The sequence below is a fragment of the Girardinichthys multiradiatus genome, chromosome 21 (assembly GCF_021462225.1).
Source record: "Girardinichthys multiradiatus isolate DD_20200921_A chromosome 21, DD_fGirMul_XY1, whole genome shotgun sequence".
Lineage (NCBI taxonomy): Eukaryota > Metazoa > Chordata > Actinopteri > Cyprinodontiformes > Goodeidae > Girardinichthys > Girardinichthys multiradiatus.
In genome coordinates this window covers 34,562,026-34,583,811 of record NC_061813.1, presented here as the reverse complement: position 1 = coordinate 34,583,811, position 21,786 = coordinate 34,562,026, and the positions used below count along the sequence as shown (strand labels likewise).

The window sequence follows — 21,786 nt, the reverse complement described above, 5'->3', positions numbered from 1 at the left end:
GGATTTTGTCATTAAAGAAAGACATGCGTGTGTTACAAAAGTTAGTTGAGTACAGATGAGGAGGAAAAAAGTCTGGGGCTTGAGTAATATACTTATATAATGAGAATAGTGACTTTAAATTTCCTTCATTAGAGCAGATTATATCAGTGTAGTAATTGGATTTTGTTTGGGTAATACAGTCCTTGTAGTGCAGTATGTGGTTTTTGTACATGTCTTTATGAACAGAAAGTCCAGTTTTCTTTTGAAGCCGCTCAAGTTGCCGTCCTTTGGCCTTCATGAGTCGAAGTTCAGACGTAAACCAGGGGGCAGAACGGGAGAATGAGACAGATCTAGTTTTTAGCGGAGCCAGGGAATCGAGTACAGAACGAAGACCAATATTGTAGTGTGATACCAGTTTGTCAAGGGTGGTTACATTATGAATGTCCAATTTGGAGTTAATATTAGCGGAGAGGGAATCTAAGTTGATGTCCTTAATTTTGTGGAAGGAAATGATACGGGGAAGTTTAGTGATGGACAGAGAGAGTCTGACATTAAATGAGAGGAGAAAATTGTCTGTTATAGGTAGTTCATCAGCAGTACGATCAAAAGGGGAGACACCAGAGCAGCAGATTAAATCCAAAATGTGACCCTTAGAGTGAGTGGGAATGTCAGTGTACTGCTGGAGTCCAAAGCCTTCAAGACAACACATGAGGTCTCTGGTGAGAGGGTTATTAATATTGTCCATATGAATATTAAAATCACCCAGAACAATGTTATTTGAAGAAAGAGTGGAGAGGTGAGTGAGCAGAGTAGCAAAGTCATTTAAAAATTCGCTGTTTGGTTTTGGAGGGCGATAGATAACTGTAATGATGGTGGGAGTAGATCCAGACAGTTTGCACACGGTTGATTCAAAAGAGGAGAAAGTAGGAACAGTCAACGGCGAGACTTTCCACTTCTCATTATGAATTATGGCGAGACCTCCTCCCCGGCTGGTGACCCGTGGTTGGCAGATGTAAACAAACCCTGGAGGGGTAGAATCATTGAGTTGAGAAAAGTCATTGGGTTGTTGCCAGGTTTCAGTTAAGCAGAGGAAGTCAAACATACGGTCCGTGATGAGATCCTTATGAGATGACCCTTGTTTGTGAGTGAGCGGATGTTGGGCAGACCAAAGTTGACGATGGAGTTGTCGCAGGTGTTAGCCGACCTAGCTAAGCCGGCTAGCACACTGTGGCCAGCAATCCGGCCAGTCTTACGTTGAGGGCGGCGAGAAGTGGACCAGATGGATTTTATTGCCTTCGAGGAGTCTTCCTGGACATTCCGACGAGACCCACGGTGAATATATCTCTGGCGTGGCAGAAATGTTATATCCGATTGATGTAGTAGTGAAGCCGGCAGAGGTGCAGACAGGTGGAAATGCAACCAAAGGAGCTCAGCAGCAGAGTACTGGAGCAGACCCGTCACAGGTTGATGAATGAATGCCAGAAATGCCCAGAGAAACACCGACCAGATATGTATCTTTCCGGTGATCATTGTAGATAAAAACCACAGGGCAGTGTTGGGACCCACAGCCATGGATTTCAACATTAAACTCTGGTACAAACATTTCTGGAATTTTCAAAATAAAGTGCATTAACCTTCTTCCGGCACAGCCAGGAAACGGGGTAACTGCGGACTTTCTGTGACGCCACTACCCGAATAAAAGCAAAGCTGTTGCTACATCCGCCCTCTTCCACACGGCTTTCCAGAGGGACTGGATAGGGGAGGAAAGCGCGCTGATGTCTCTTTGCTGGCAAACAGACATAAACTCTTCAATTGGATCCAAGGATGTCACACGATCATCGATCATATGCAAAGTTAACTACGAATGAATACTGTCTGTGTATCCGGTAGATTCATTCATGAACGGGGGTAATTAAGGTACAAGCATTGCTTGACTGTCTCTATGAGCACCCGCAGACGCAAACAGTGTTCGAGAGAAGCCCCTGCAAAGACGCGGTCTCCCAGTCTGGAAGGAAGACAGCAGAGACCGCAGCGGACAGGACGGGCTGCCCAGCTACAGCTCCGGAGCTAACCCTTTTGTTCACAGAACGAACGCACCTTCTGATCGTGAGAAGCTGAGGAGGTTAGCGGGAAGCTAACCCTTTGTTCACTGTGGATACCTTTTTCAAACTTCATCGCCCCTTCGACAACATTTCCTCACCATGGTCAGAGATTAGGTTTGGGCAGATTAACAGTTAGGATGATGATAATCTGAACGTTTTCATTTATGAAGTTTGGTTTTGTTTTTGTGAAACTCGGCTATCTTAGTGCTAGCAGGCTATCTGCAGCACACGTGCCCTGTTTGTGTTCTGTGTTTGTGTGTTTTTAAGTTAAGTCAAACTTTACTTGAAGGGTGATTTTAAACACAGAAGATTGCTCATAACGCGTTGTCAGCGCTTATGCATTTTAACCCTTATATTAACCCTGGTATTTTAAATGTATGTGTTTGTTTCTGGTGCTAAGCTATCCGCTTCTTTGTTAGCTCAACTGCTAACCGGTAAGAACACGTGCTTGCTACTAAAGAGTATTTACCAGAAGGTTGTTAGTTTTCAAGCTAGTGAATAATAGTCCCTGAAAATCATTTACTAGATTTGATAACTAAGTAAACATCATTAAGCCCCATTTCTCCAGAAAGATTTGGCTTGTTTCCAAAATATTCCCTTAATAATATTTCTTCAAATATTATTTGAATAAATGAAGGCAGTTAATTAGACACCGTTGAGAATTAGTCATCCAGAAGGTTGGTTTTATTCAGCAGATCATTCTTTAAAATATTATTTCATTAAAATAATATTTTATCTGATCTTGCATTGTGAAGGGTTGTCTAAATGTTGCTGATTATTTCCTAAGTTGGTTCCCAGACTAACTTAACTTCATTTCCAGATTCTTCAAGATAATCCTTGGTTCTCAAACATAAATAACATTGAATGGTAATGTTGCATCACTCTTTTGGTCCTAATTTCCAACCATCTTTAATTAACTTGTTGATATTGTACATAGCCCATTAGTCTTCCCTATTCTTTAATTCTGCTTGGTAGTTTAGTTGGATTGTTTTAGCATAGTAAAGAGTTTGTTGATTGAAATATGTTTGACTTTGAGTTGACTTATTATTGTTAATAAATTATTGTATTTTAAGAAATTGTGTGAATTCATTCCATATGTGTGCAGAGTTTATGCTGTTCAATAATGTCAGAGCTCGTCTCACACTTTTCTATTTTGTCCTAATACCATCGCCTTACTGGGCCGGTATTCACAGGACAACCCTTAACAGACCGAAATATTATTTGATAAAATATTAAAATTAAATATTAAATAATATTCTCAGATTCATAATCACAACAGCAGTTTGGACAGGTAAGCAGAGGTTGACGTTGTAAAACCCGTGAGGCTAACACGCCAGTCTTGACAGTACAGATTAAGTATTTCTTTGTCCAGATGAAAGCGATTGCTTAGACCATAGTCTAAGAATGCTTTAAAGCTTCAAAAAGTTGAGTATAATCAAAGGTTACCGGTGTTTATTTACGGCGAGCAGCAGCAGCCAGTCGCGCCAGCGTTTACCCGCACAGCACCTTAGTCTAATCAAGAGAAAATAATCACCATAAAGATATCTTGCGTTTGTAGGGGAAAAAACTTTTAGTTTGGTGATTTTAACTTTGATGCACAAAATTCGGACACCACTGTCATAGACCCACATAAAGTAATGAATAATTAAGAAGAAGGTTAATTTGTTTTAGAAATAAAAATCTGAAAAGTGTGGTGTGTATTTGTATTTAATCTTCCTCACTCTGAAATAAAATGCAATGCAAACAATTTGATTAAAAACTCACCTAATCAGTCAACAACACCTATATGTGATTTAATCCCAAAGCAGTTTTATGAAGGTCTCAGAGGTTTGTTAAAGAACATCAGCAAACAAACAGCATCATGAAGACCAAAGAACACAGCAGATAATGATGTGAAGAAGTTTAAAGATGGCTCAGGTTATAAATCAAGGAGCTCTGTTCAAGCCACCGTCTGACAATGGAAGTGGTATAGCACAACTGCCAACCTACCAAGACATGGCCGTCCAGCTAAACTAGAAAGCTGGACTAGAAGAACATTAATTGAAGAAGCAGTCACAAAACCCAAGGTATTTCTGGAGGAGCTGAAGAGATCCACAGCTCATGTGGGAGAATCTATTGAAGGACAACTATTAGTTGTGCACTCCACACATCTGACCTTTATGGAAGGGCAACAAGAAAAAATCCATAAAACCGCTGTTTAAAGTTTGCCACCAGCCTTGTAGGTGACACAAAAGGTCCCCTGGTCAGATAAGACCAAAACCGATTCTTTTGGTTTTCAAGCAAGCTTCTACGTGTGGCATAAACGTTAAAGAGTTTTTTTGTATGTGAGCTATTCATACACAGGTTAATTCAAAGTACTTAACAGAAAAACAAAGGAATAAAACATTAAAAACACCAAATATGTCAAAAAACTACTAAAAATGTAAGCTTCAATCAAAGAAATGTTTAAGTGCAAATTTAAAGCCAATGAAAAACTAGAAATGATCAAACAATCTTCAACCTTAACAGGAAAACTACAGTAATATTTTCATTCCTAGTTTAAAAGGAGCCATCAGTTTCTACACATCAGAGGCTTTTCAATGAGTTTTTTCCAGAACTAAGAAGCATAGGAACATATAAACTACACTGCCTCCACTAGTATAGTTATGTTTCTGGGAACACACTTGTAGTCCCAGATGACTTGTGGGCTCTACAGGATTCATATTTGACCAACAACTCCACACCATCCCCACAGTGAAACAGGGTGGTTGCAGCATCATGATGTGGGGATGCTTCATTTCAGCCGGAAAACGGAAGCTAGTCAGAGTTCATGGAAACATTGAGCTATAAACAGGGCTATTCTGGAAGATAACCCGGTAGATGCTGCTAAAGGTGGCCCAGGCGTATGCAATTCATGTTTTACGTGTTTACTGTAGCAACCAATAACTAGATAATGGCCAACAGTGTAATATCTAGTCATAAGGTAATAATTCAGGCCATTTTAAATGTAAAAAGGTTAGTAACTTAACGGTATGTGCGACCTTTTATCCTATCGTGTTGAAAACTGGCTCAGAGCTTATCTATTTAGCTGTGTTTCTCTCCTAAATGAAGTCACTAAAGAAGCTACCACTGCCATTACCTTTTTACTTTTCTTTAACATAGAAAGTACTCCTGGATCAGTGCTTCTGTGTTTTTTGTTTTTTTTGTGTGAATGCTCTGTCTCCCTAAACCCCCTGTCGGTCCAGCCAGATGGCTGCTCACACTGAGCCTGGTTCTGCTGGAGGTTTCTTCCACTTAAAGGGGAGTTTTTACTTTACACCGTCGCTACATGCATGCTTAGTATGAGGGATTGCGGCAAAGTCAACAACATAATTCAAGCAACAGCCCACTATTGCTCTATGGAATCTGTTGGGTTTCCGAAAGCTTTTTAAGTAATTTGAATAACTAGACTGCATTGTTAATAACTAGGATCAAACTGGAATATATGTCATTGACTTTGAATATTTCTGTGACTGAGTTTTTATCTTGTGAAGTGCCTCCAGACATTTGTTGCCAATAGGCACGATATAAATAGGTGAATTAAATAACTAAGAACAATTTTGAGCCAATGAAAAAAGAACTATTTCAAAATTAATACATTGTTGGTTGGTTAACAATGAGCAAGCATGTTTGTTACTAAGCTGTGCCAACTACAGGGGTTGGACAATAAAACTGAAACACCTGTCATTTTAGTGTGGGAGGTTTCATGGCTAAATTGGACCAGCCTGGTAGCCAGTCTTCATTGATTGCACATTGCACCAGTAAGAGCAGAGTGTGAAGGTTCAATTAGCAGGGTAAGAGCACAGTTTTGCTCAAAATATTGAAATGCACACAACATTATGGGTGACATACCAGAGTTCAAAAGAGGACAAATTGTTGGTGCACGTCTTGCTGGCGCATCTGTGACCAAGACAGCAAGTCTTTGTGACATATCAAGAGCCACGGTATCCAGGGTAATGTCAGCATACCACCAAGAAGGACGAACCACATCCAACAGGATTAACTGTAGACGCAAGAGGAAGCTGTCTGAAAGGGATGTTCGGGTGCTAACCCGGATTGTATCCAAAAAACATAAAACGACGGCTGCCCAAATCACGGCAGAATTAAATGTGCACCTCAACTCTCCTGTTTCCACCAGAACTGTCCGTCGGGAGCTCCACAGGGTCAATATACATGGTTGGGCTGCTATAGCCAAACCTTTGGTCACTCATGCCAATGCCAAACGTCGGTTTCAATGGTGCAAGGAGCACAAAACTTGGGCTGTGGACAATGTGAAACATGTATTGTTCTCTGATGAGTCCACCTTTACTGTTTTCCCCACATCCGGCAGAGTTACGGTGTGGAGAAGACCCAAAGAAGCGTACCACCCAGACTGTTGCATGCCCAGAGTGAAGCATCGGGGTGGATCAGTGATGGTTTGGGCTGCCATATCATGGCATTCCCTTGGCCCAATATTGTGCTAGATGAGCCAAGGACTACCGAACCATTCTTGAGGACCATGTGCATCCAATGGTTCAAACATTATATCCTGAAGGCGGTGCCGTGTATCAGGATGACATTGCACCAATACACACAGCAAGACTGGTGAAAGATTGGTTTGATGAACATGAAAGTGAAGTTGAACATCTCCCATGGCCTGCACAGTCACCAGATCTAAATATTATTGAGTCACTTTGGGGTGTTTTGGAGGAGCGAGTCAGGAAACGTTTTCCTCCACCAGTATCACATAGTGACCTGGTCACTATCCTGCAAGAAGAATGGCTTAAAATCCGTCTGACCACTGCAGGACTTGTATATGTTATTCCCAAAACGAACTGACGCTGTATTGGCCGCAAAAGGAGGCTCTACACCATACTAATAAATTATTGTGGTCTAAAACCAGTTGTTTCAGTTTCATTGTCCAGCCCCTGTACATTATCTAACTTGCCTACAAACAAAATAATATTCCTCCATACAGGACATTACAATGTACATATCTGAACAAATTAAGGTTTTGCACAGCAAATAATTCTCGAAATGGTCCTTAAAACCATTATTAAGGAGAAAAAGGCCAACATTCACTATACCTGCTGTTGCTTAGCGAACTGCACAAAAACAACAAAATAAACAGTCGTTTTTAAGCAATTAATTCCTATTTATGTCTAATACCTTCATCGGCTGCTTTCATTTCAAAAGGATTTTAATGTAACAACTTCTTACATTAATGAGGAAATGTTATTATACATTATTACATCATTGGTAAGTTATTATAAACAATTATGTCATTGCCAGGTATTACCTGATTGGCCGTTATTACATTACTGGTTGTTACATGACTTCTTCTAACTTTCTGACCCGTTTCTGCGCTGTATGTTTGCTGTTGGCCCATCACTGTTAGCTACCTACGAACACCTCCCCCTCCTCACCATGTGCACCTGGTTTGGACTGTGAAAGCTTTTTGGTAATAAATAAACCATACAGTCACTTTTTCACGCCGCTGGCTGCATAATTCATCACAAGAGGGGAAAAAAACAGAGCATGTGCCCGGGTGTCATGTTTGTTCATCATAAAGTGTTTGGGGATACGTTGATGAGGGAGAAATTAGCTAGATGAGGGATGAGCAGGAGGCCAAAGAGGCTCCCAACAAGAACAATGATGAAAAGCTGTCAATGACAGACAAGTGAGAGCCTTTATGGGCAAGTCCAAGTTACAACTTTTTTTCTTTTATCCTTTATAACATTTTATTTCTCCTGGAGGAACCCAACAGGATTTCATCACAGCTAACTCACATCATATGTGCACAATTTCCAGATGCCATGTCAAATCAAGAGAGCAGGCTGATGACTCTATCCTCCCAGCGCCAATATTGATTGCTTGGAGTATTTACTAATTAACACAAAACAAGGCGAATTCAGTTTCTGTAATCAGATAGAATTAGACAAGCAGCAGCAGCTCATTACGTTGAACTAATTAGGACCAGTTCACTGGGACTAGGATACAAAAAGTAAATACTTTTGTTTGCAGGCAAACAACAGCTGGCTTTCAGCTTATCCAGCTTAATCATTTTCATTTTTTTTACATTTTTGCTGCAAGAAAAACAGAAATCAGATTTTTTCTTCTAAACCTACAACAATGTGATTTTGATATTTCGTAGAAAAGCAGCTCAACACAAACCCTCGTTATGGACCCCCTGGTCGCTCAAAACACACACGTTGATGTGGAGATGTTCCACCAGGATGTACACTCACAAACAAAGCTATGAAAAAGCATTTGCCACCTCATATTTCTTCTGTTTTGCTTTCCTGTCACACTTAAATGTTTCAGATCATGAAAAATATCAATATTACACAAAAATAGCCAGAACAAAACACGAAACATTTTCAAATGATGATTTAATCTATCAAGAGAAAAGGTCTATCCAAACCCATTCAGCCTTATGTGACAAAATACCCCCCTGTTAAATTATGAACTAACTGTGATTAACCAGATTTGTTTGTTAAATTTCATCAGCCACAGTCATGCCTGGCTGCTTCCTGACTGGTAGAATCATTAATTCAATTAAGTAGAACCTGTCTGACAACATGAAGTAAGCTGCCTGATCCAAAGTAATTCAAGAATAGATGAGAAACAAAGTCACTGACATCAATTAATCTGGAAAGGGTTACAAGGCCATTCCTATCAGATGGTGAAGATGGAAATGAGCCTCCCAGATCCTTACTCTGCTGTTTACATCTGCTCAACCACCTGTTTTGTTGCTGAAGCTCTTTCAGGCTGATTCTAAACTTCTGTCGAGGACCAACCTTCACAAGGAGACAGATGTCTTTTGTGAATGTTTGCGACAGCAATGTTAATTCTCTAGTTTGAAGGACAAAAGAAAAAGGTACCGTTTATAACATCTACATGCCATCATGAATGCAAAGACGGGTTGCTCAGATTCAGTGGTCACATGCCTGTCTATTCTAACAGTTCAGGGATGTTTTTATTTGATAGATCAGATCACTTCAGCAAGATGTCGCCTGGCCCAGTTTCCATCCCCCAGGTTTTCAACATCCAGGCATCAGAGAAAAGGGCTGCTGTCAGCTTGCGCATCTGCTGCTCCAGATATTAGCAGGTGGCAGCATACCTCCCAACATCTGAATCACCTTTAGAAAACCAACGGAAAGACAACTACAGAGCAGCATCTCAGCAAAGTAAAAGAATCAGGCTAACCCAGGCAGACCAGATTAATGACAAACAGGCTTTATCCTTTCTGGATCATTCTGGTTTTGTTTTTCAAATAAAATCTAAAAGATGTGGCATACAAATGTACTCAGCCTTCCCAGAATCAAAACCTTGCTAAACCACCTCTCTGCTGAGTTAACAGCTTTTCACATTGAAGAATTCCCATTTTTCTCTGCAAAATAACTAAAGCTGAGCCTGATTGGATGAAAAGCATTTGTGGACATCCATTTTCTAGCCCTACCAAAGATTATAGGTTGGATTTCAGTCTGGACTTTGACTGCGCCATTTTAACACATAAATGTATGCTCCAGTTAAAACTATTCCATTGTAGCTCTGGCTTCATGTTGAGCTCCTTCTCCTGATGCTCTAGTCTCTAGTCTTTTGCTGCTTCCAACAGGTTTTCTTCCAGGATTACCTGTCCTGTAACTGACTCCATCATCCCATCAACTCTAACCAGCTTTCCCGTTGAAGAAAAACATTCCCAGCATTCCTGCTTTTAGGCCAGAAAGTTTATTTTTGGTCTCATCTGACCACAGCACCAAATGCAAGCCTTCACATAGTGGAAATGTACAAGAGGTATGAATATGTACTTGTAGACAGAATCTGTTTTTTTTCTGCCTAATAAGTGCCCATGACCTATTTATGGCATTTTATTCAAGAAAAATAAACCCAGCATCTGCTGACTCAGTGAAAAAAGGACAATGAAAACCCATACAAAACTTAATAGGTTTTATATTTCACTATCCTCCACCTTTATTATTTTTAGATACTACCGGGATCTGATATTGTGCTGCTTATTAACTCCAGCCCATAATTCAAACCTTAAAATAATAAAAAGAAACGTTTCTGTCATTGTGCGAGTTTTTCTGTGCTTGTGTGACAGATATATAAATAATAATGAGAAGCAAACTGAATAACTGTGAGAGTTTAGCTCTACCTCCTCTTGTGATTTTGCCTCATTTTTCTTAATGCAAAGTCTGGGCCCAAAGCCATCATAAGGCAGATCACAGCACACACACACAGACACAGACACAGACACAGACACACACACACTCTTGTTTTGCTATATGTAGTGAGGACCATGTGTTGACTCCCATTGACTTCCATTGATTTTCAGTCATTTTCAACCCTTTCTATGCCCTAACCCTGACAATAACCGTAAACCTAGCTATTACCAGTGCATGCCTAACCCTAACCTTAACCTAAAGTCAATTCACACCTTAGTCCTAAACCTAACCGTTAGCAAAATAGGTTGTGAGGACCAGCAAAATGTCCTCACTTTGGTACAAACGGTCCTCAATTAGATGGTGAAATCTGGAAAATGGTTCTCACTGTGATGCCAAGACAGGAACACACACACACACAATGACAAATCCTGTCTCCTGTGTGTTAGAGGTCTGATTCTGAACCAGATCCCTCCCGAGTCTCGTTATGACGATGCCGATTGGAGCAGACACAAACATGAGGAAATAGAGCTGCTTCCTTCTGTAAAGGCCTCTGTTGAGACAAAGGAAATCACACCGCAGGGATCAGGAAGCTTTCATGCGGAGAGTAAAGATCTTTCTGCTTCCTGTCTAGCTTTTGCTTGTTTGGAAACACCACTTGAGATTTTCTTTCCCTCATTAGCAAGACAGAAATATAGGACTAAATGTACTGTTTGCTTTAAAATGAAGCCACTAAAAAAAAGGAGACATTTAACGTCACATAATAGTACTTTCAAAGTTTAGAAACGGGAAGAATTGAATCAAAAATAAGATTTCCACAACAACTAAAAGGGATAAAAAGAACATGTTTAATTAGAAACTAATGAGTTGTTCCACCAGCCTGGAATAACCATCAAAGGGGATTTCAGACTAAGATCACTATCAGATGTATCGGCAGACAGGGATTACGCCAACAAAGGATCATGAGTCAGACTCGCACCCAACAAAAAGCGATAATTAGTTATTCAGTGGGAATGTGGGAAAAAAACTCCTGTCTGTCTACTTGAATTCATCAAACACTAATCAGTAATTTATTACATGATTATTACAAGTATAAACCGCCAACCTGATAGGATACTGTAATTCTCTATTTTTACTGGTTCTGGTCTGCGGATAAAATGTCAGAATGGCTAAAATCAGTGGCTTGTTTAATCTATGGAATAAATCCAAATAATGCAAACTTTCTGTAAGCAAAAAAAAAACAAATATGTGCCTAAGCTTCATCTGATTTTTCACTATCCTCAAAAAAAGGTTTCACAGTACATGCTGTGAGAGTTGATGTGTTTATTGACCAAAAATAGTATAAGCTCTTAGCTGTGGTGCATTTAACAAACGGGGGAAAAATATTTTCATTTCATCTTATTGCAACAAGCACAACTTCGAGCCGATGCTCTGTGGAGAAAGAAACTGAAACGCTAAAAATTTTTTATGTATATATACTGGTCATATATATAAACCAGTATTAATTTACTGCTTTTAACTACTGTTGCCACAACTGTAACAACTCTCTCTTCTAGTATTAATGCAAAATAACCAAATATTGGGGTTTTTTAAGGTTTCTTTGCAGCACTAGTGGCCTTTATTTTTCAATGTTTTTTGATGGTAGGCAGACAGGAAACAGGGGTAAAGAGAGACGGGGAGACATGAAGCAAATGTCGCTGGGTCTCAAACCCGAGACCACCGCATCGAGGACCGAAGCCTCAGTACATGGGTTGTGTGCTTAAACCTCTATACCATTAGCACCGTGCCCATATAACAACAATTTTAGAATTAATTTTGAACATCTCAATAGCCCCAAGTGGAGTTAAATGTCCCATAGTGAGTTTTACCCCACCTTTAAAAAAGCCAAACTTCAATGCCTAGGCAAGTACAGGTCCTTCTCAAAATATTAGCATATTGTGATAAAGTTCATTATTTTCCATAATGTCATGAAGAAAATTTTACATTAATATATTTTAGATTCATTGCACAATAACTGAAATATTTCAGGTCTTTTATTGTCTTAATACGGATGATTTTGGCATACAGCTCATGAAAACCCAAAATTCCTATCTCACAAAATTAGCATATTTAATCCGACCAATAAAAGAAAAGTGTTTTTAATACAAAAAACGTCAACCTTCAAATAATCATGTACAGTTATGCAGTCAATACTTGGTCGGGAATCCTTTGGCAGAAATTACTGCTTCAATGCGGCGTGGCATGGAGGCAATCAGCCTGTGGCACTGCTGAGGTCTTATGGAGGCCCAGGATGCTTCGATAGCGGCCTTTAGCTCATCCAGAGTGTTGGGTCTTGAGTCTCTCAACGTTCTCTTCACAATATCCCACAGATTCTCTATGGGGTTCAGGTCAGGAGAGTTGGCAGGCCAATTGAGCACAGTGATACCATGGTCAGTAAACCATTTACCAGTGGTTTTGGCACTGTGAGCAGGTGCCAGGTTGTGCTGAAAAATGAAATCTTCATCTCCATAAAGCTTTTCAGCAGATGGAAGCATGAAGTGCTCCAAAATCTCCTGATAGCTAGCTGCATTGACCCTGCCCTTGATAAAACACAGTGGACCAACACCAGCAGCTGACATGGCACCCCAGACCATCACTGACTGTGGGTATTTGACACTGGACTTCTGGCATTTTGGCATTTCCTTCTCCCCAGTCTTCCTCCAGACTCTGGCACCTTGATTACCGAATGACATGCAGAATTTGCTTTCATCCGAAAAAAGTACTTTGGACCACTGAGCAACAGTCCAGTGCTGCTTCTCTGTAGCCCAGGTCAGGCGCTTCTGCCGATGTTTCTGGTTCAAACGTGGCTTGACCTGGGGAATGCGGCACCTGTAGCCCATTTCCTGCACACGCCTGTGCAGGGTGGCTCTGGATGTTTCTACTCCAGACTCAGTCCACTGCTTCCGCAGGTCCCCCAAGGTCTGGAATCGGCCCTTCTCCACAATCTTCCTCAGGGTCTGGTCAACTCTTCTCGTTGTGCAGCGTTTTCTGCCACACTTTTTCCTTCCCACAGACTTCCCACTGAGTTGCCTTGATACAGCACTCTGGGAACAGCCTATTCGTTCAGAAATGTCTTTCTGTGTCTTACCCTCTTGCTTGAGGGTGTCAATAGTGGCCTTCTGGACAGCAGTCAGGTCGGCAGTCTTACCCATGATTGGGGTTTTGAGTGATGAACCAGGCTGGGAGTTTTAAAGGCCTCAGGAATCTTTTGCAGGTGTTTAGAGTTAACTCGTTGATTCAGATGATTAGGTTCATAGCTCGTTTAGAGACCCTTTTAATGATATGCTAATTTTGTGAGATAGGAATTTTGGGTTTTCATGAGCTGTATGCCAAAATCATCCGTATTAAGACAATAAAAGACCTGAAATATTTCAGTTAGTGTGCAATGAATCTAAAATATATGAATGTTAAATTTTTATCATGACATTATGGAAAATAATGAACTTTATCACAATATGCTAATATTTTGAGAAGGACCTGTAGAGCTGTGACAGACTCCTTAGTAAAACAATCCAGAATTTAGCAGAACAGTAAACTACAAACTGCTCTTATGCTCTGGCTGGTTCTGGACTCAGAGTGACCCTTTAGCAGCTGAACAGAAAGGATGACTTAAGTCTCTGTCGACTGACTACAGATGGGCTCTTTACCCAGTGGGTTGTGGTTCTCATTTCCAACGCATGATGTAAATGTCACCTCTGCACATGCTCAATAAGGCCTAAAAGGTGGGGAAACGCCCAAGGTTGGACTGAGATCAAATACTGGTGAGGACTGGGACCAGAGAACAATCTATGCAAAGCTCATTGATTAAAGCTACCTAACAGCTCAAAGAAATTCAAAACTGGATTTTATCATTATGCATGCATCCTGTGATCATCACTGCCAAAACAGCCATCTTCAAAATCACTCTTTAACTGCACCACCACCCAGCTCCCAATCGGACTCCTAAGCTGACCCATATGGATTATGCATCTCTGTCTGTATTGATCTAAGATCATGCTGAAGTTCTCTGCACCAACAAACACAAAGACAGGACTGCTGGTAAATAAATCAACCTCATGTTAAATTCATGCACACCTCAACCAGTGTTTTACCTCCTGCACTCTTCAATAGAGCTTTGGAGCAAGCATCATAACCCACTGGCATCAACAGCATGGGCTCATGTTTGGGTTTGGAAATAAAACATTTAAAAACATGCAGGTTGGATCAGAAAGCTCAAACTAGCTTTCTGATCCAATTAGAAAGCTCTCCTATAAAAGATGGAAATATTTCCCAAAATATCCCTTACTTCTAAATTCCTTTCAAGCTTATCAACTCTCTGAAAACAAAACGGAAGATCAAAACTATATGTATTAGCTGTGTGTTCTGTAAATGAGGCAAAAAGTTAATTTCTACAGGCCTCAAAACTGTTTTTTTTTTTTTTTTAAACAAAAGTTATTTTTTAATGTTTAAACATCTAGCATGATAGGGATTCCATAAGAGTGTTTTTGGTCCTAATCTTAAACTAACTATGCCATCTGTTTATATTCATCTTATATAACTCTATAACTTGCATGCTGGTGGAGACCTTCAGTCATGGCCACAGTCAGAGGTCACACCTTCATCACATCTGTCACTAAAAATCCTGATGTGGTTCAACAACAAAGCTTCCTCGCTATCTTTGTTCAAATAGTCACTGAACCGGATTAAAAATTGTTTAAATATAGAGGATATAGACCAAAGAGGCTAAAAACGTATACAACATAGTGAAGGAATTATTTACATTTAGGGTAGGGGTGCATTTGGGAAATCTCAGTATTTACATTCAATATAATAACTTTTACTAATTATATACAACTACAAACAATAATATATCAAGTCTAACACCACACATGCTATTTTTCTAACATGCAGTGCTAATGATAGCTAGTGGGTGAACAGCAAAAATAAGAAATCCTGTTGTTTTGTTGAAAACCCCTGAGTGATTGACTTAAGTTAATATTGAAAACGTTACTGGGAGTTTTAAAGCGCTCCTTTTCTAACTTCCTGTGACAACAGTCCCAACACTAGCCTGCATATAAACAGGAATAAGAGGAGGATTAGGATCATTAGGATTGTTTATCCTCTTCGTTGAAGATTTCCATCACAGCCAATGTCCTGAACCAACTTTTGAAACCGAGGTTACTTTCAGCTTCACACCAATACTTTTCTAGCTGTGTTAACATTAGCACATTTGATTTCAGATTTGTTTTTTTTTCTTACTTTTGTCCCTATTAATAACACTCCACCATTGTGCATGCTTACGTAGGGAGCTGCACACTAGCACAGTCGTTAGCATTAATTTGATCCATTTTTCATAAGACTCAACTGGTACAAATGTGACTGAATAACAAAATATGGTGCAAAAAGTCATCGGGAAAATTATTTCCATCCATCTACCTATTATCTATACCAGGGGGTTCCTAAACTTTTCAGCCTGTGACCCTCAAATTCATACTGCTGACCCCCTAAATATCCATATAATTTGTATGCTCTATATTTATTTATAAAATATAGAGTGAAATAATTATATTTTTTATTGAATTCCTTTTTTTAAAATGACATTTGATGATTTAATTTCATGATATATTATTTAATGGGACATTTCATGGTACATTTATTATGGTAATTCATCCCCTGACCCCCCTTTGGGAACTCCTGATCTATACAATATAGAGAAATGAATGTATGCTGTTGTTGTAGGTGGCTCATTGGGTCAAGAGGTGAGGTACACCCTGGACGGGTACGGAATAGACACAGACAGGGGGAAAAGTGGCAATATGTGGGTACAGTACAATGTGAAGAGGGTGAGACTGACCTGAAGCCCATTTCAGTTCTGAAATATGTTTAACCAGAGTATTATAAAGTCTAAACAAAGCTAAATTTAACCTCTGCTTAATTTTTGGAGCTTTTCAGCACCTTGGACAGCGCCACGTATTCCAACTTCAGCAACATTCCTGCTCCTGAATAATCCAGAGCTATGAGAAATATCCTTTAGATACACTCAACAGCATTTAGGAGCTTATATGACGGACAACATTTAATATTCGTTATCTTAGGCGGAAATTAGGGAGAACGAGGTCAACAGCAGATTAAATTATAGGCTGTTGGTGTTTTTTTTTTTTAGGATTTAACCCTTAGTTTTGATCATCACTTTTGCCGACTCAAATTTTAGCATGCCAAAGGTACCATATAATAGAGTTTTAACACTGGGGCGCCAATAATGAGATTTACGAGACCACACAGCTCCACATCCAGACGTAACTGACACGTCACTATAAACAAATAATCCAGCCAATTGAGGCGACGACGCAATAGTTTTATCTTTAAAAGTCATGAAAAAGAAATAATAAACATCAATGCAGTAAAACCGGACCGTCTGGTGTTACTGGTTTAGGTTTATTGGTTTAAACAATGCTTTCAGGGTTTAAGCAGCAGGAGCTTCTTACATCCTCGTCCTCGCAGCGGCGGCGCTGAAGCCGGGCTCGCTGGCTCTCTGCCGCCCCATCCCTCTGATCGCCGGCCTGTCCGAGGAGCTGGCTCGCCTCCGGGGTGTTGGGGAAGGATTTGTTGGTGTTGATCTGACCGCTGAATCTCTGATACAGAGACGCCATGTCGACCAGTTGATAGTTTACTCGGTTCACGTCCAGGAAAAAGTTAGAGAAGTGATGCCGCTCTACTTCAGCAGGGTGGATAAATGTGATTCCAGGCTTTGTTAAGGATTTGGATCACGCACATCCACGCTTCCTGGCAGCGATTCCTCATCGACGCAGTTTTCCCACACTTTACACAACTACAAAACAAAACCGATGAGGAATTCTGCATGTGCAAGAAAAAATCCCGGTCAGATGAGCCGGATTCACTTCTCGGTCCTTTCCTCCCCTGTGCCAGAGGAAATGTGACCGCTGATAAACCTTCAGGGACTAATGGCTGTCTGCTTTAGGCGGAGAAGGGACACAACCTTCTCACATTAGAATCGTAAAGATTTACACTCCAAACTTTTGTCTGTGGACCTGGAGTGGAGTTAACACATCTCCATTAGTTTATCTTTATTCGCCTCCATTTGGGTCAGTGGAGATGCAGTGGAGAGAACAACAGTGCCCCCTTGTGCCTAAGAGTGCAAACAGGAGTGGGTTATTCACAAAGGAGCAAAAGAATAAGGTAAATCTGACTTACGTCACTCAGATTTATAGAAACGATCTTACCCTTTACACGTTGTCTCCATCATCCCGTGTGTTCTCAGTTCTTAACTATTTTATATTTTACAATGAATGTATAGCTCCCCGTGAATTTAAGGCAGATATCTGTGGCAAGCCTGGAACCTGGACAATTCAGAAAGAGGAAAAAAGGGCACAAAGGAAGCAAGCTACTATTTCTGTCCAATTTTTGCTATTTGCGCAGAATTCATCTGTGCATCCATTTATCAGTCAAGTTATTCATCCATGTTATTATCTATCAATCTACCAATACACATATCCTTTTGTTCCCCATGCGCCCATCTTTCAATTTCCAGATCTATTCATCTTTTAATCCATACAGTTTATCCATCTACTCATGCATCCATCTACAGACATCAAAATAATAGGACACCCCCTCTATGTGAGCATTTCTTAATAAAGAACTGAACATTTTATGTGTAATCTTGGTTCAATTGCTGGAAAATAAATACATTTAAACAAAATGCTTTTTTATTTGACTCAATAAACAAAAGATTAAGTGTTTTCATACGGATTAAAAGTTAACACCCTACCTCCTAACAGCTAGTATTACTGCATTTGTCTGAAGAAACTAAAGAGGCTTCTTATAGCCTTCTACCAGTCTGTTTTTTTTTATATACACATACAGCCCATTTCACGTCAACCCACAGCATCTCAGGGACAGAGAACATGGCTTTGTCTCAGACTAGGACTTTCTATTTCTTAATTCCCAGCATTCCTTACTGGAGTTTTTGATGCGAGTCTTTTTCACGGTACAGAATCCAGGTCTGCTTCAGCTTTAACTTATTTTACAGGTGGTGTATCATTATCCTGACTGACCCATGATAAAAATGAATGGTGCATTATATTATTGTGAGTTGCCCAGGTCCTGCTGCAGCAAAGCATCCCCAAACCATGACATTTCCATATCTACGAATCACAGTTGGTATGAGGTTATTTTCCTGGAAAGGTGTATTTGGTTTTATGCCAAACATGTTCTTTGTTCTGCTGTCGAAATAATTCAACCTTAGAACATTATTCTAGAGGTCCGGGTCTTTATCTACATTCTCCCTGGTCAGCGTCAGTCTGGCCTTCATGTTTTTCTTGAGAGCAAATGTTTCCTCCTTGTACACCTCTCATGAAAGTTAAATGTATGCAGTCACTTCCGTATTCTACATTCATGCACTTTCATATCAAAGTGGCAGGAGCCTGTGATGACATTTTAGGGTTTGTGGAGACTTTTTAGTATCTTGCGGTCTGCTTTCAAGGTGAATTTTCTTGGATGGCCAGACTTGAGCACGTTGGCAGTTACATTAAACGCGCTCAACATTAAGACTGTTTTTCATACAGGGATCTGGTTAAAATCTAACTCTTTTAAGACCACTTTAAATCCTTTACCAGAGTCATTAGTTGCTACAGTTTTCTTTCTGAATGCCTCAGACTCTTTGTGGTGTTCCCTGTCACTTTAACAGCCAGGAGACCACCAGACAAAATGTTTGAGCTTTAAAGAGTGTACATTTCCTTTAAAATGTTGAACAATATTGTTCTGATCATGTGCATCTGTTACAATGAGCCTAAGTGTAATTTTAGCAATTTAAGTGAAAAACAAATTTGTTGGTCACCCAATTTATTCCTCAATATGAATTGCATTGTTAAAATTATATTTTACACACGTTTCAAAAGGTTATTGATTCTGTTTTTATGTTGATTTATATTACTCAAACTTTATTGTTAAAAAAGTATTAAACATCCATATGTCTGGCTTATGGTGCAAGACTTTAGGGACTAAAAACATTGATCTGATAATAACTGATCTAAATGGATAGACAAATTGATAGATTTCATAAACATTTGGAGGAAACTAAGAGTTTTACTAATTTCACAAATTACAAACATTTGCAATCACTGCAAAATAGTTTATATTTGGCTATATTGCCAAAAGTACTGGGTCACATGACCGAATCAATAAATTTTGGTTTTACAATCATGACAGCAGGTGTATAAAGGCTGGCGGGGAGAAACTTGACTGGCCTTCACAGAGTCCTGGCCTGAATCTTCTTGAACACCTTTGTGATGAATTATAGCGGAGGCTGCAATTCTGGTTTTCTCATCAAACTAGGAACAGAACACACTCCTAAACCATATGGAAAATGTTTATAGAATAGCTAAAGTTACTATTGCTGGCAATAAATGAGCCAACAAATAAGGTCAACAAATTAGACCTTATAGATTAAGGATAGGACGTCATCAAAGTTCATGTACATGGAAAAGTAGACAAATACTTTTGGCACTATAGTGTCTTGTTTCCAGGCTCATCTCATCTAAGGTGGTTGTAATGCTGAGAAAGCATTAAACCCCCCCCCCCCCAAAAAAAACCATTTTATATTACTTTGAGAGGATAAGAAGCGTCCAGACTGAAATTAGTCCTTCAATCATGTGCTGGACATCTGACACCCCCTTTAGCACCATCAGCTCGCTGAGGTATAAAGGGAGATCTTTTTTTTTTTCCTTCAAAACATTTTGTGGCGCCTGAGGTCTTTATTCGTTTGTAGCTTGACAGGAAGAAGGGCAGAGAGGGGGCGAAGACATGTGGTGAACGACTCAGGTGGGAAATCATCCTTGACCGGATATAAGTTTGTAAGGCCTTCCAGGATCAAGAACACCACCCTCTGCGTACCGAACGAGCTAAAAACATTGAAATATCCATCTGATGGCGTGAAAGAGTTAAAGACAATAGGTTAAATTTAATGTGAACATAGTTCTTTTCACAATGAAAACTGACTGATCACCATGCATCTGTTTAAGAGGTGCTTTTAAATCCATTAGAGATGCTGAAAGCTGTGGATGTCGCTTCTGGTGTTGTAATTATGCAAAATATTTACCACCAATCTCCATCAACCCCATCTCAGACTTCAACTTCACAACAACTTCAGGTGTCAGAGAGAAATGTAATTATTTTTAACCTCTATAGTCATGAAAAATCAGAAAAAGTTGCAGAAAATAAGCAACTTGATTATTAAATGAACAATGGGCTGCTAAGACCTTGTGTAATTTCTTAGAATCCAAAGAGAAATCCTGGATTTCTCAAAGAACAGTAAATTTCACCAATGTGGAACAAAGATGTACCCTCTGTTAGAGCAGCAGAGGGCAGACCTGCTCGCTTTAATCCCAGCCATGATGCTCCTTCACCCAGCAGATAGCAGCGGACCTATGAGGCTCTGAGAGGACAAAGAACGGACAGTAGCTCCACTTTATTTAATGATTCTGAGTTATAATCATGACAAAAAGAAACTTTTCTACTGATGAGTTGATAGATGCAGGTTTACAATAGTAATCACTCCAAAATTTGTTTATTTTTATCCGCTTTAGGCTTGCATTCTTCTATCAGCCACCTAAAAGAAAAATTAGACAGCTCTATCAAGAGAAATAAGTTTAGATGTCCCGGTGCATCTCAGGCTGTCAGCCAAGCAGCCTGGCTTATGATGGATAGCCTCTCATTTCGTCCAAAGCTGCACTTATCTGGCAAAATGTCTCAGGAGGGCTGTGGTCTCCGAATCCATTCCTCCTTCATAAAAACAAGTCTTACAGCAACAGCACGGCGGTAGCGGAGTGAGCTGTCACTTTCCAGAAAACTTCCAGAAATAATAATAAATAAATACGGCTTTGCCAAAATATCTTTAACTTTTTTGCCCACAGGGAGGAATTAATGTCCGCCAAAGGAGCTGGTCAATCATCCCGACAGCCATAAAACAATTCAAACGAAGATCTAAATCTGATATTCTGGAAGGTTTAATGCCTGATTTTTAAAGAGAGTTACTGATGGTGAAAATCCACCTAATCACTTCATGTCTAGTTTTGTAAAGTTTTATTTCTTTGCTTGAAAGCATTACAAAGCATCTAAAAGTTATTTCCGCTGAACAAATAAATAGATTTTTTGCTGGATTATTCCCTCTAAATTTAATGTCCCCTTTGGTAAAAATATAGAAAAAGCCTTAATGTAATCATACTGCAGTAGCTTAATCTCACACCGAACATTTTAGAAAAACAACCTTTAATTTGAGTATATTAGTTGGGAGACATACACAAAAATCCAATAATTCAAGAGAGTGCTGCACTTGAAGCTGAGAAAAGAAGAAAACGATTTCAGCTGAAAAACAGAGACATTTGACCTTGCTATGTTAAAAGTAAATCCCTCTATTGAAACTATGATGGGCCCAGTCATTCGCATCGGGAGCAAAGGTGACGGTGAGGGCGAGAAAGAGCCAGAACTTATGAATTTCTATCGCGGCGTCG

General features: G+C 39.8%; 1 protein-coding gene across 4 annotated transcripts in view; it reads right to left on the bottom strand.

Annotated features, from left to right (window-relative positions):
• The window catches only part of dpp6a (dipeptidyl-peptidase 6a), a 383,254-nt gene that overhangs the window by 242,262 nt on the left and 119,206 nt on the right, over positions 1-21,786 (bottom strand). The window contains exons 2-3 of one of the 4 annotated variants that reach the window (XM_047349742.1): positions 17,503-17,619; positions 16,747-17,408 (exon numbers count right to left, since the gene is read on the bottom strand). The exons of the other annotated variants lie outside the window; for them this stretch is intronic. Coding sequence (XP_047205698.1) covers positions 16,747-16,911 — 165 coding nt within the window. The 5' untranslated portion in view covers positions 16,912-17,408; positions 17,503-17,619. The remainder of the gene's footprint in view (positions 1-16,746; positions 17,409-17,502; positions 17,620-21,786) is intronic. 4 annotated transcript variants of the gene reach the window in all.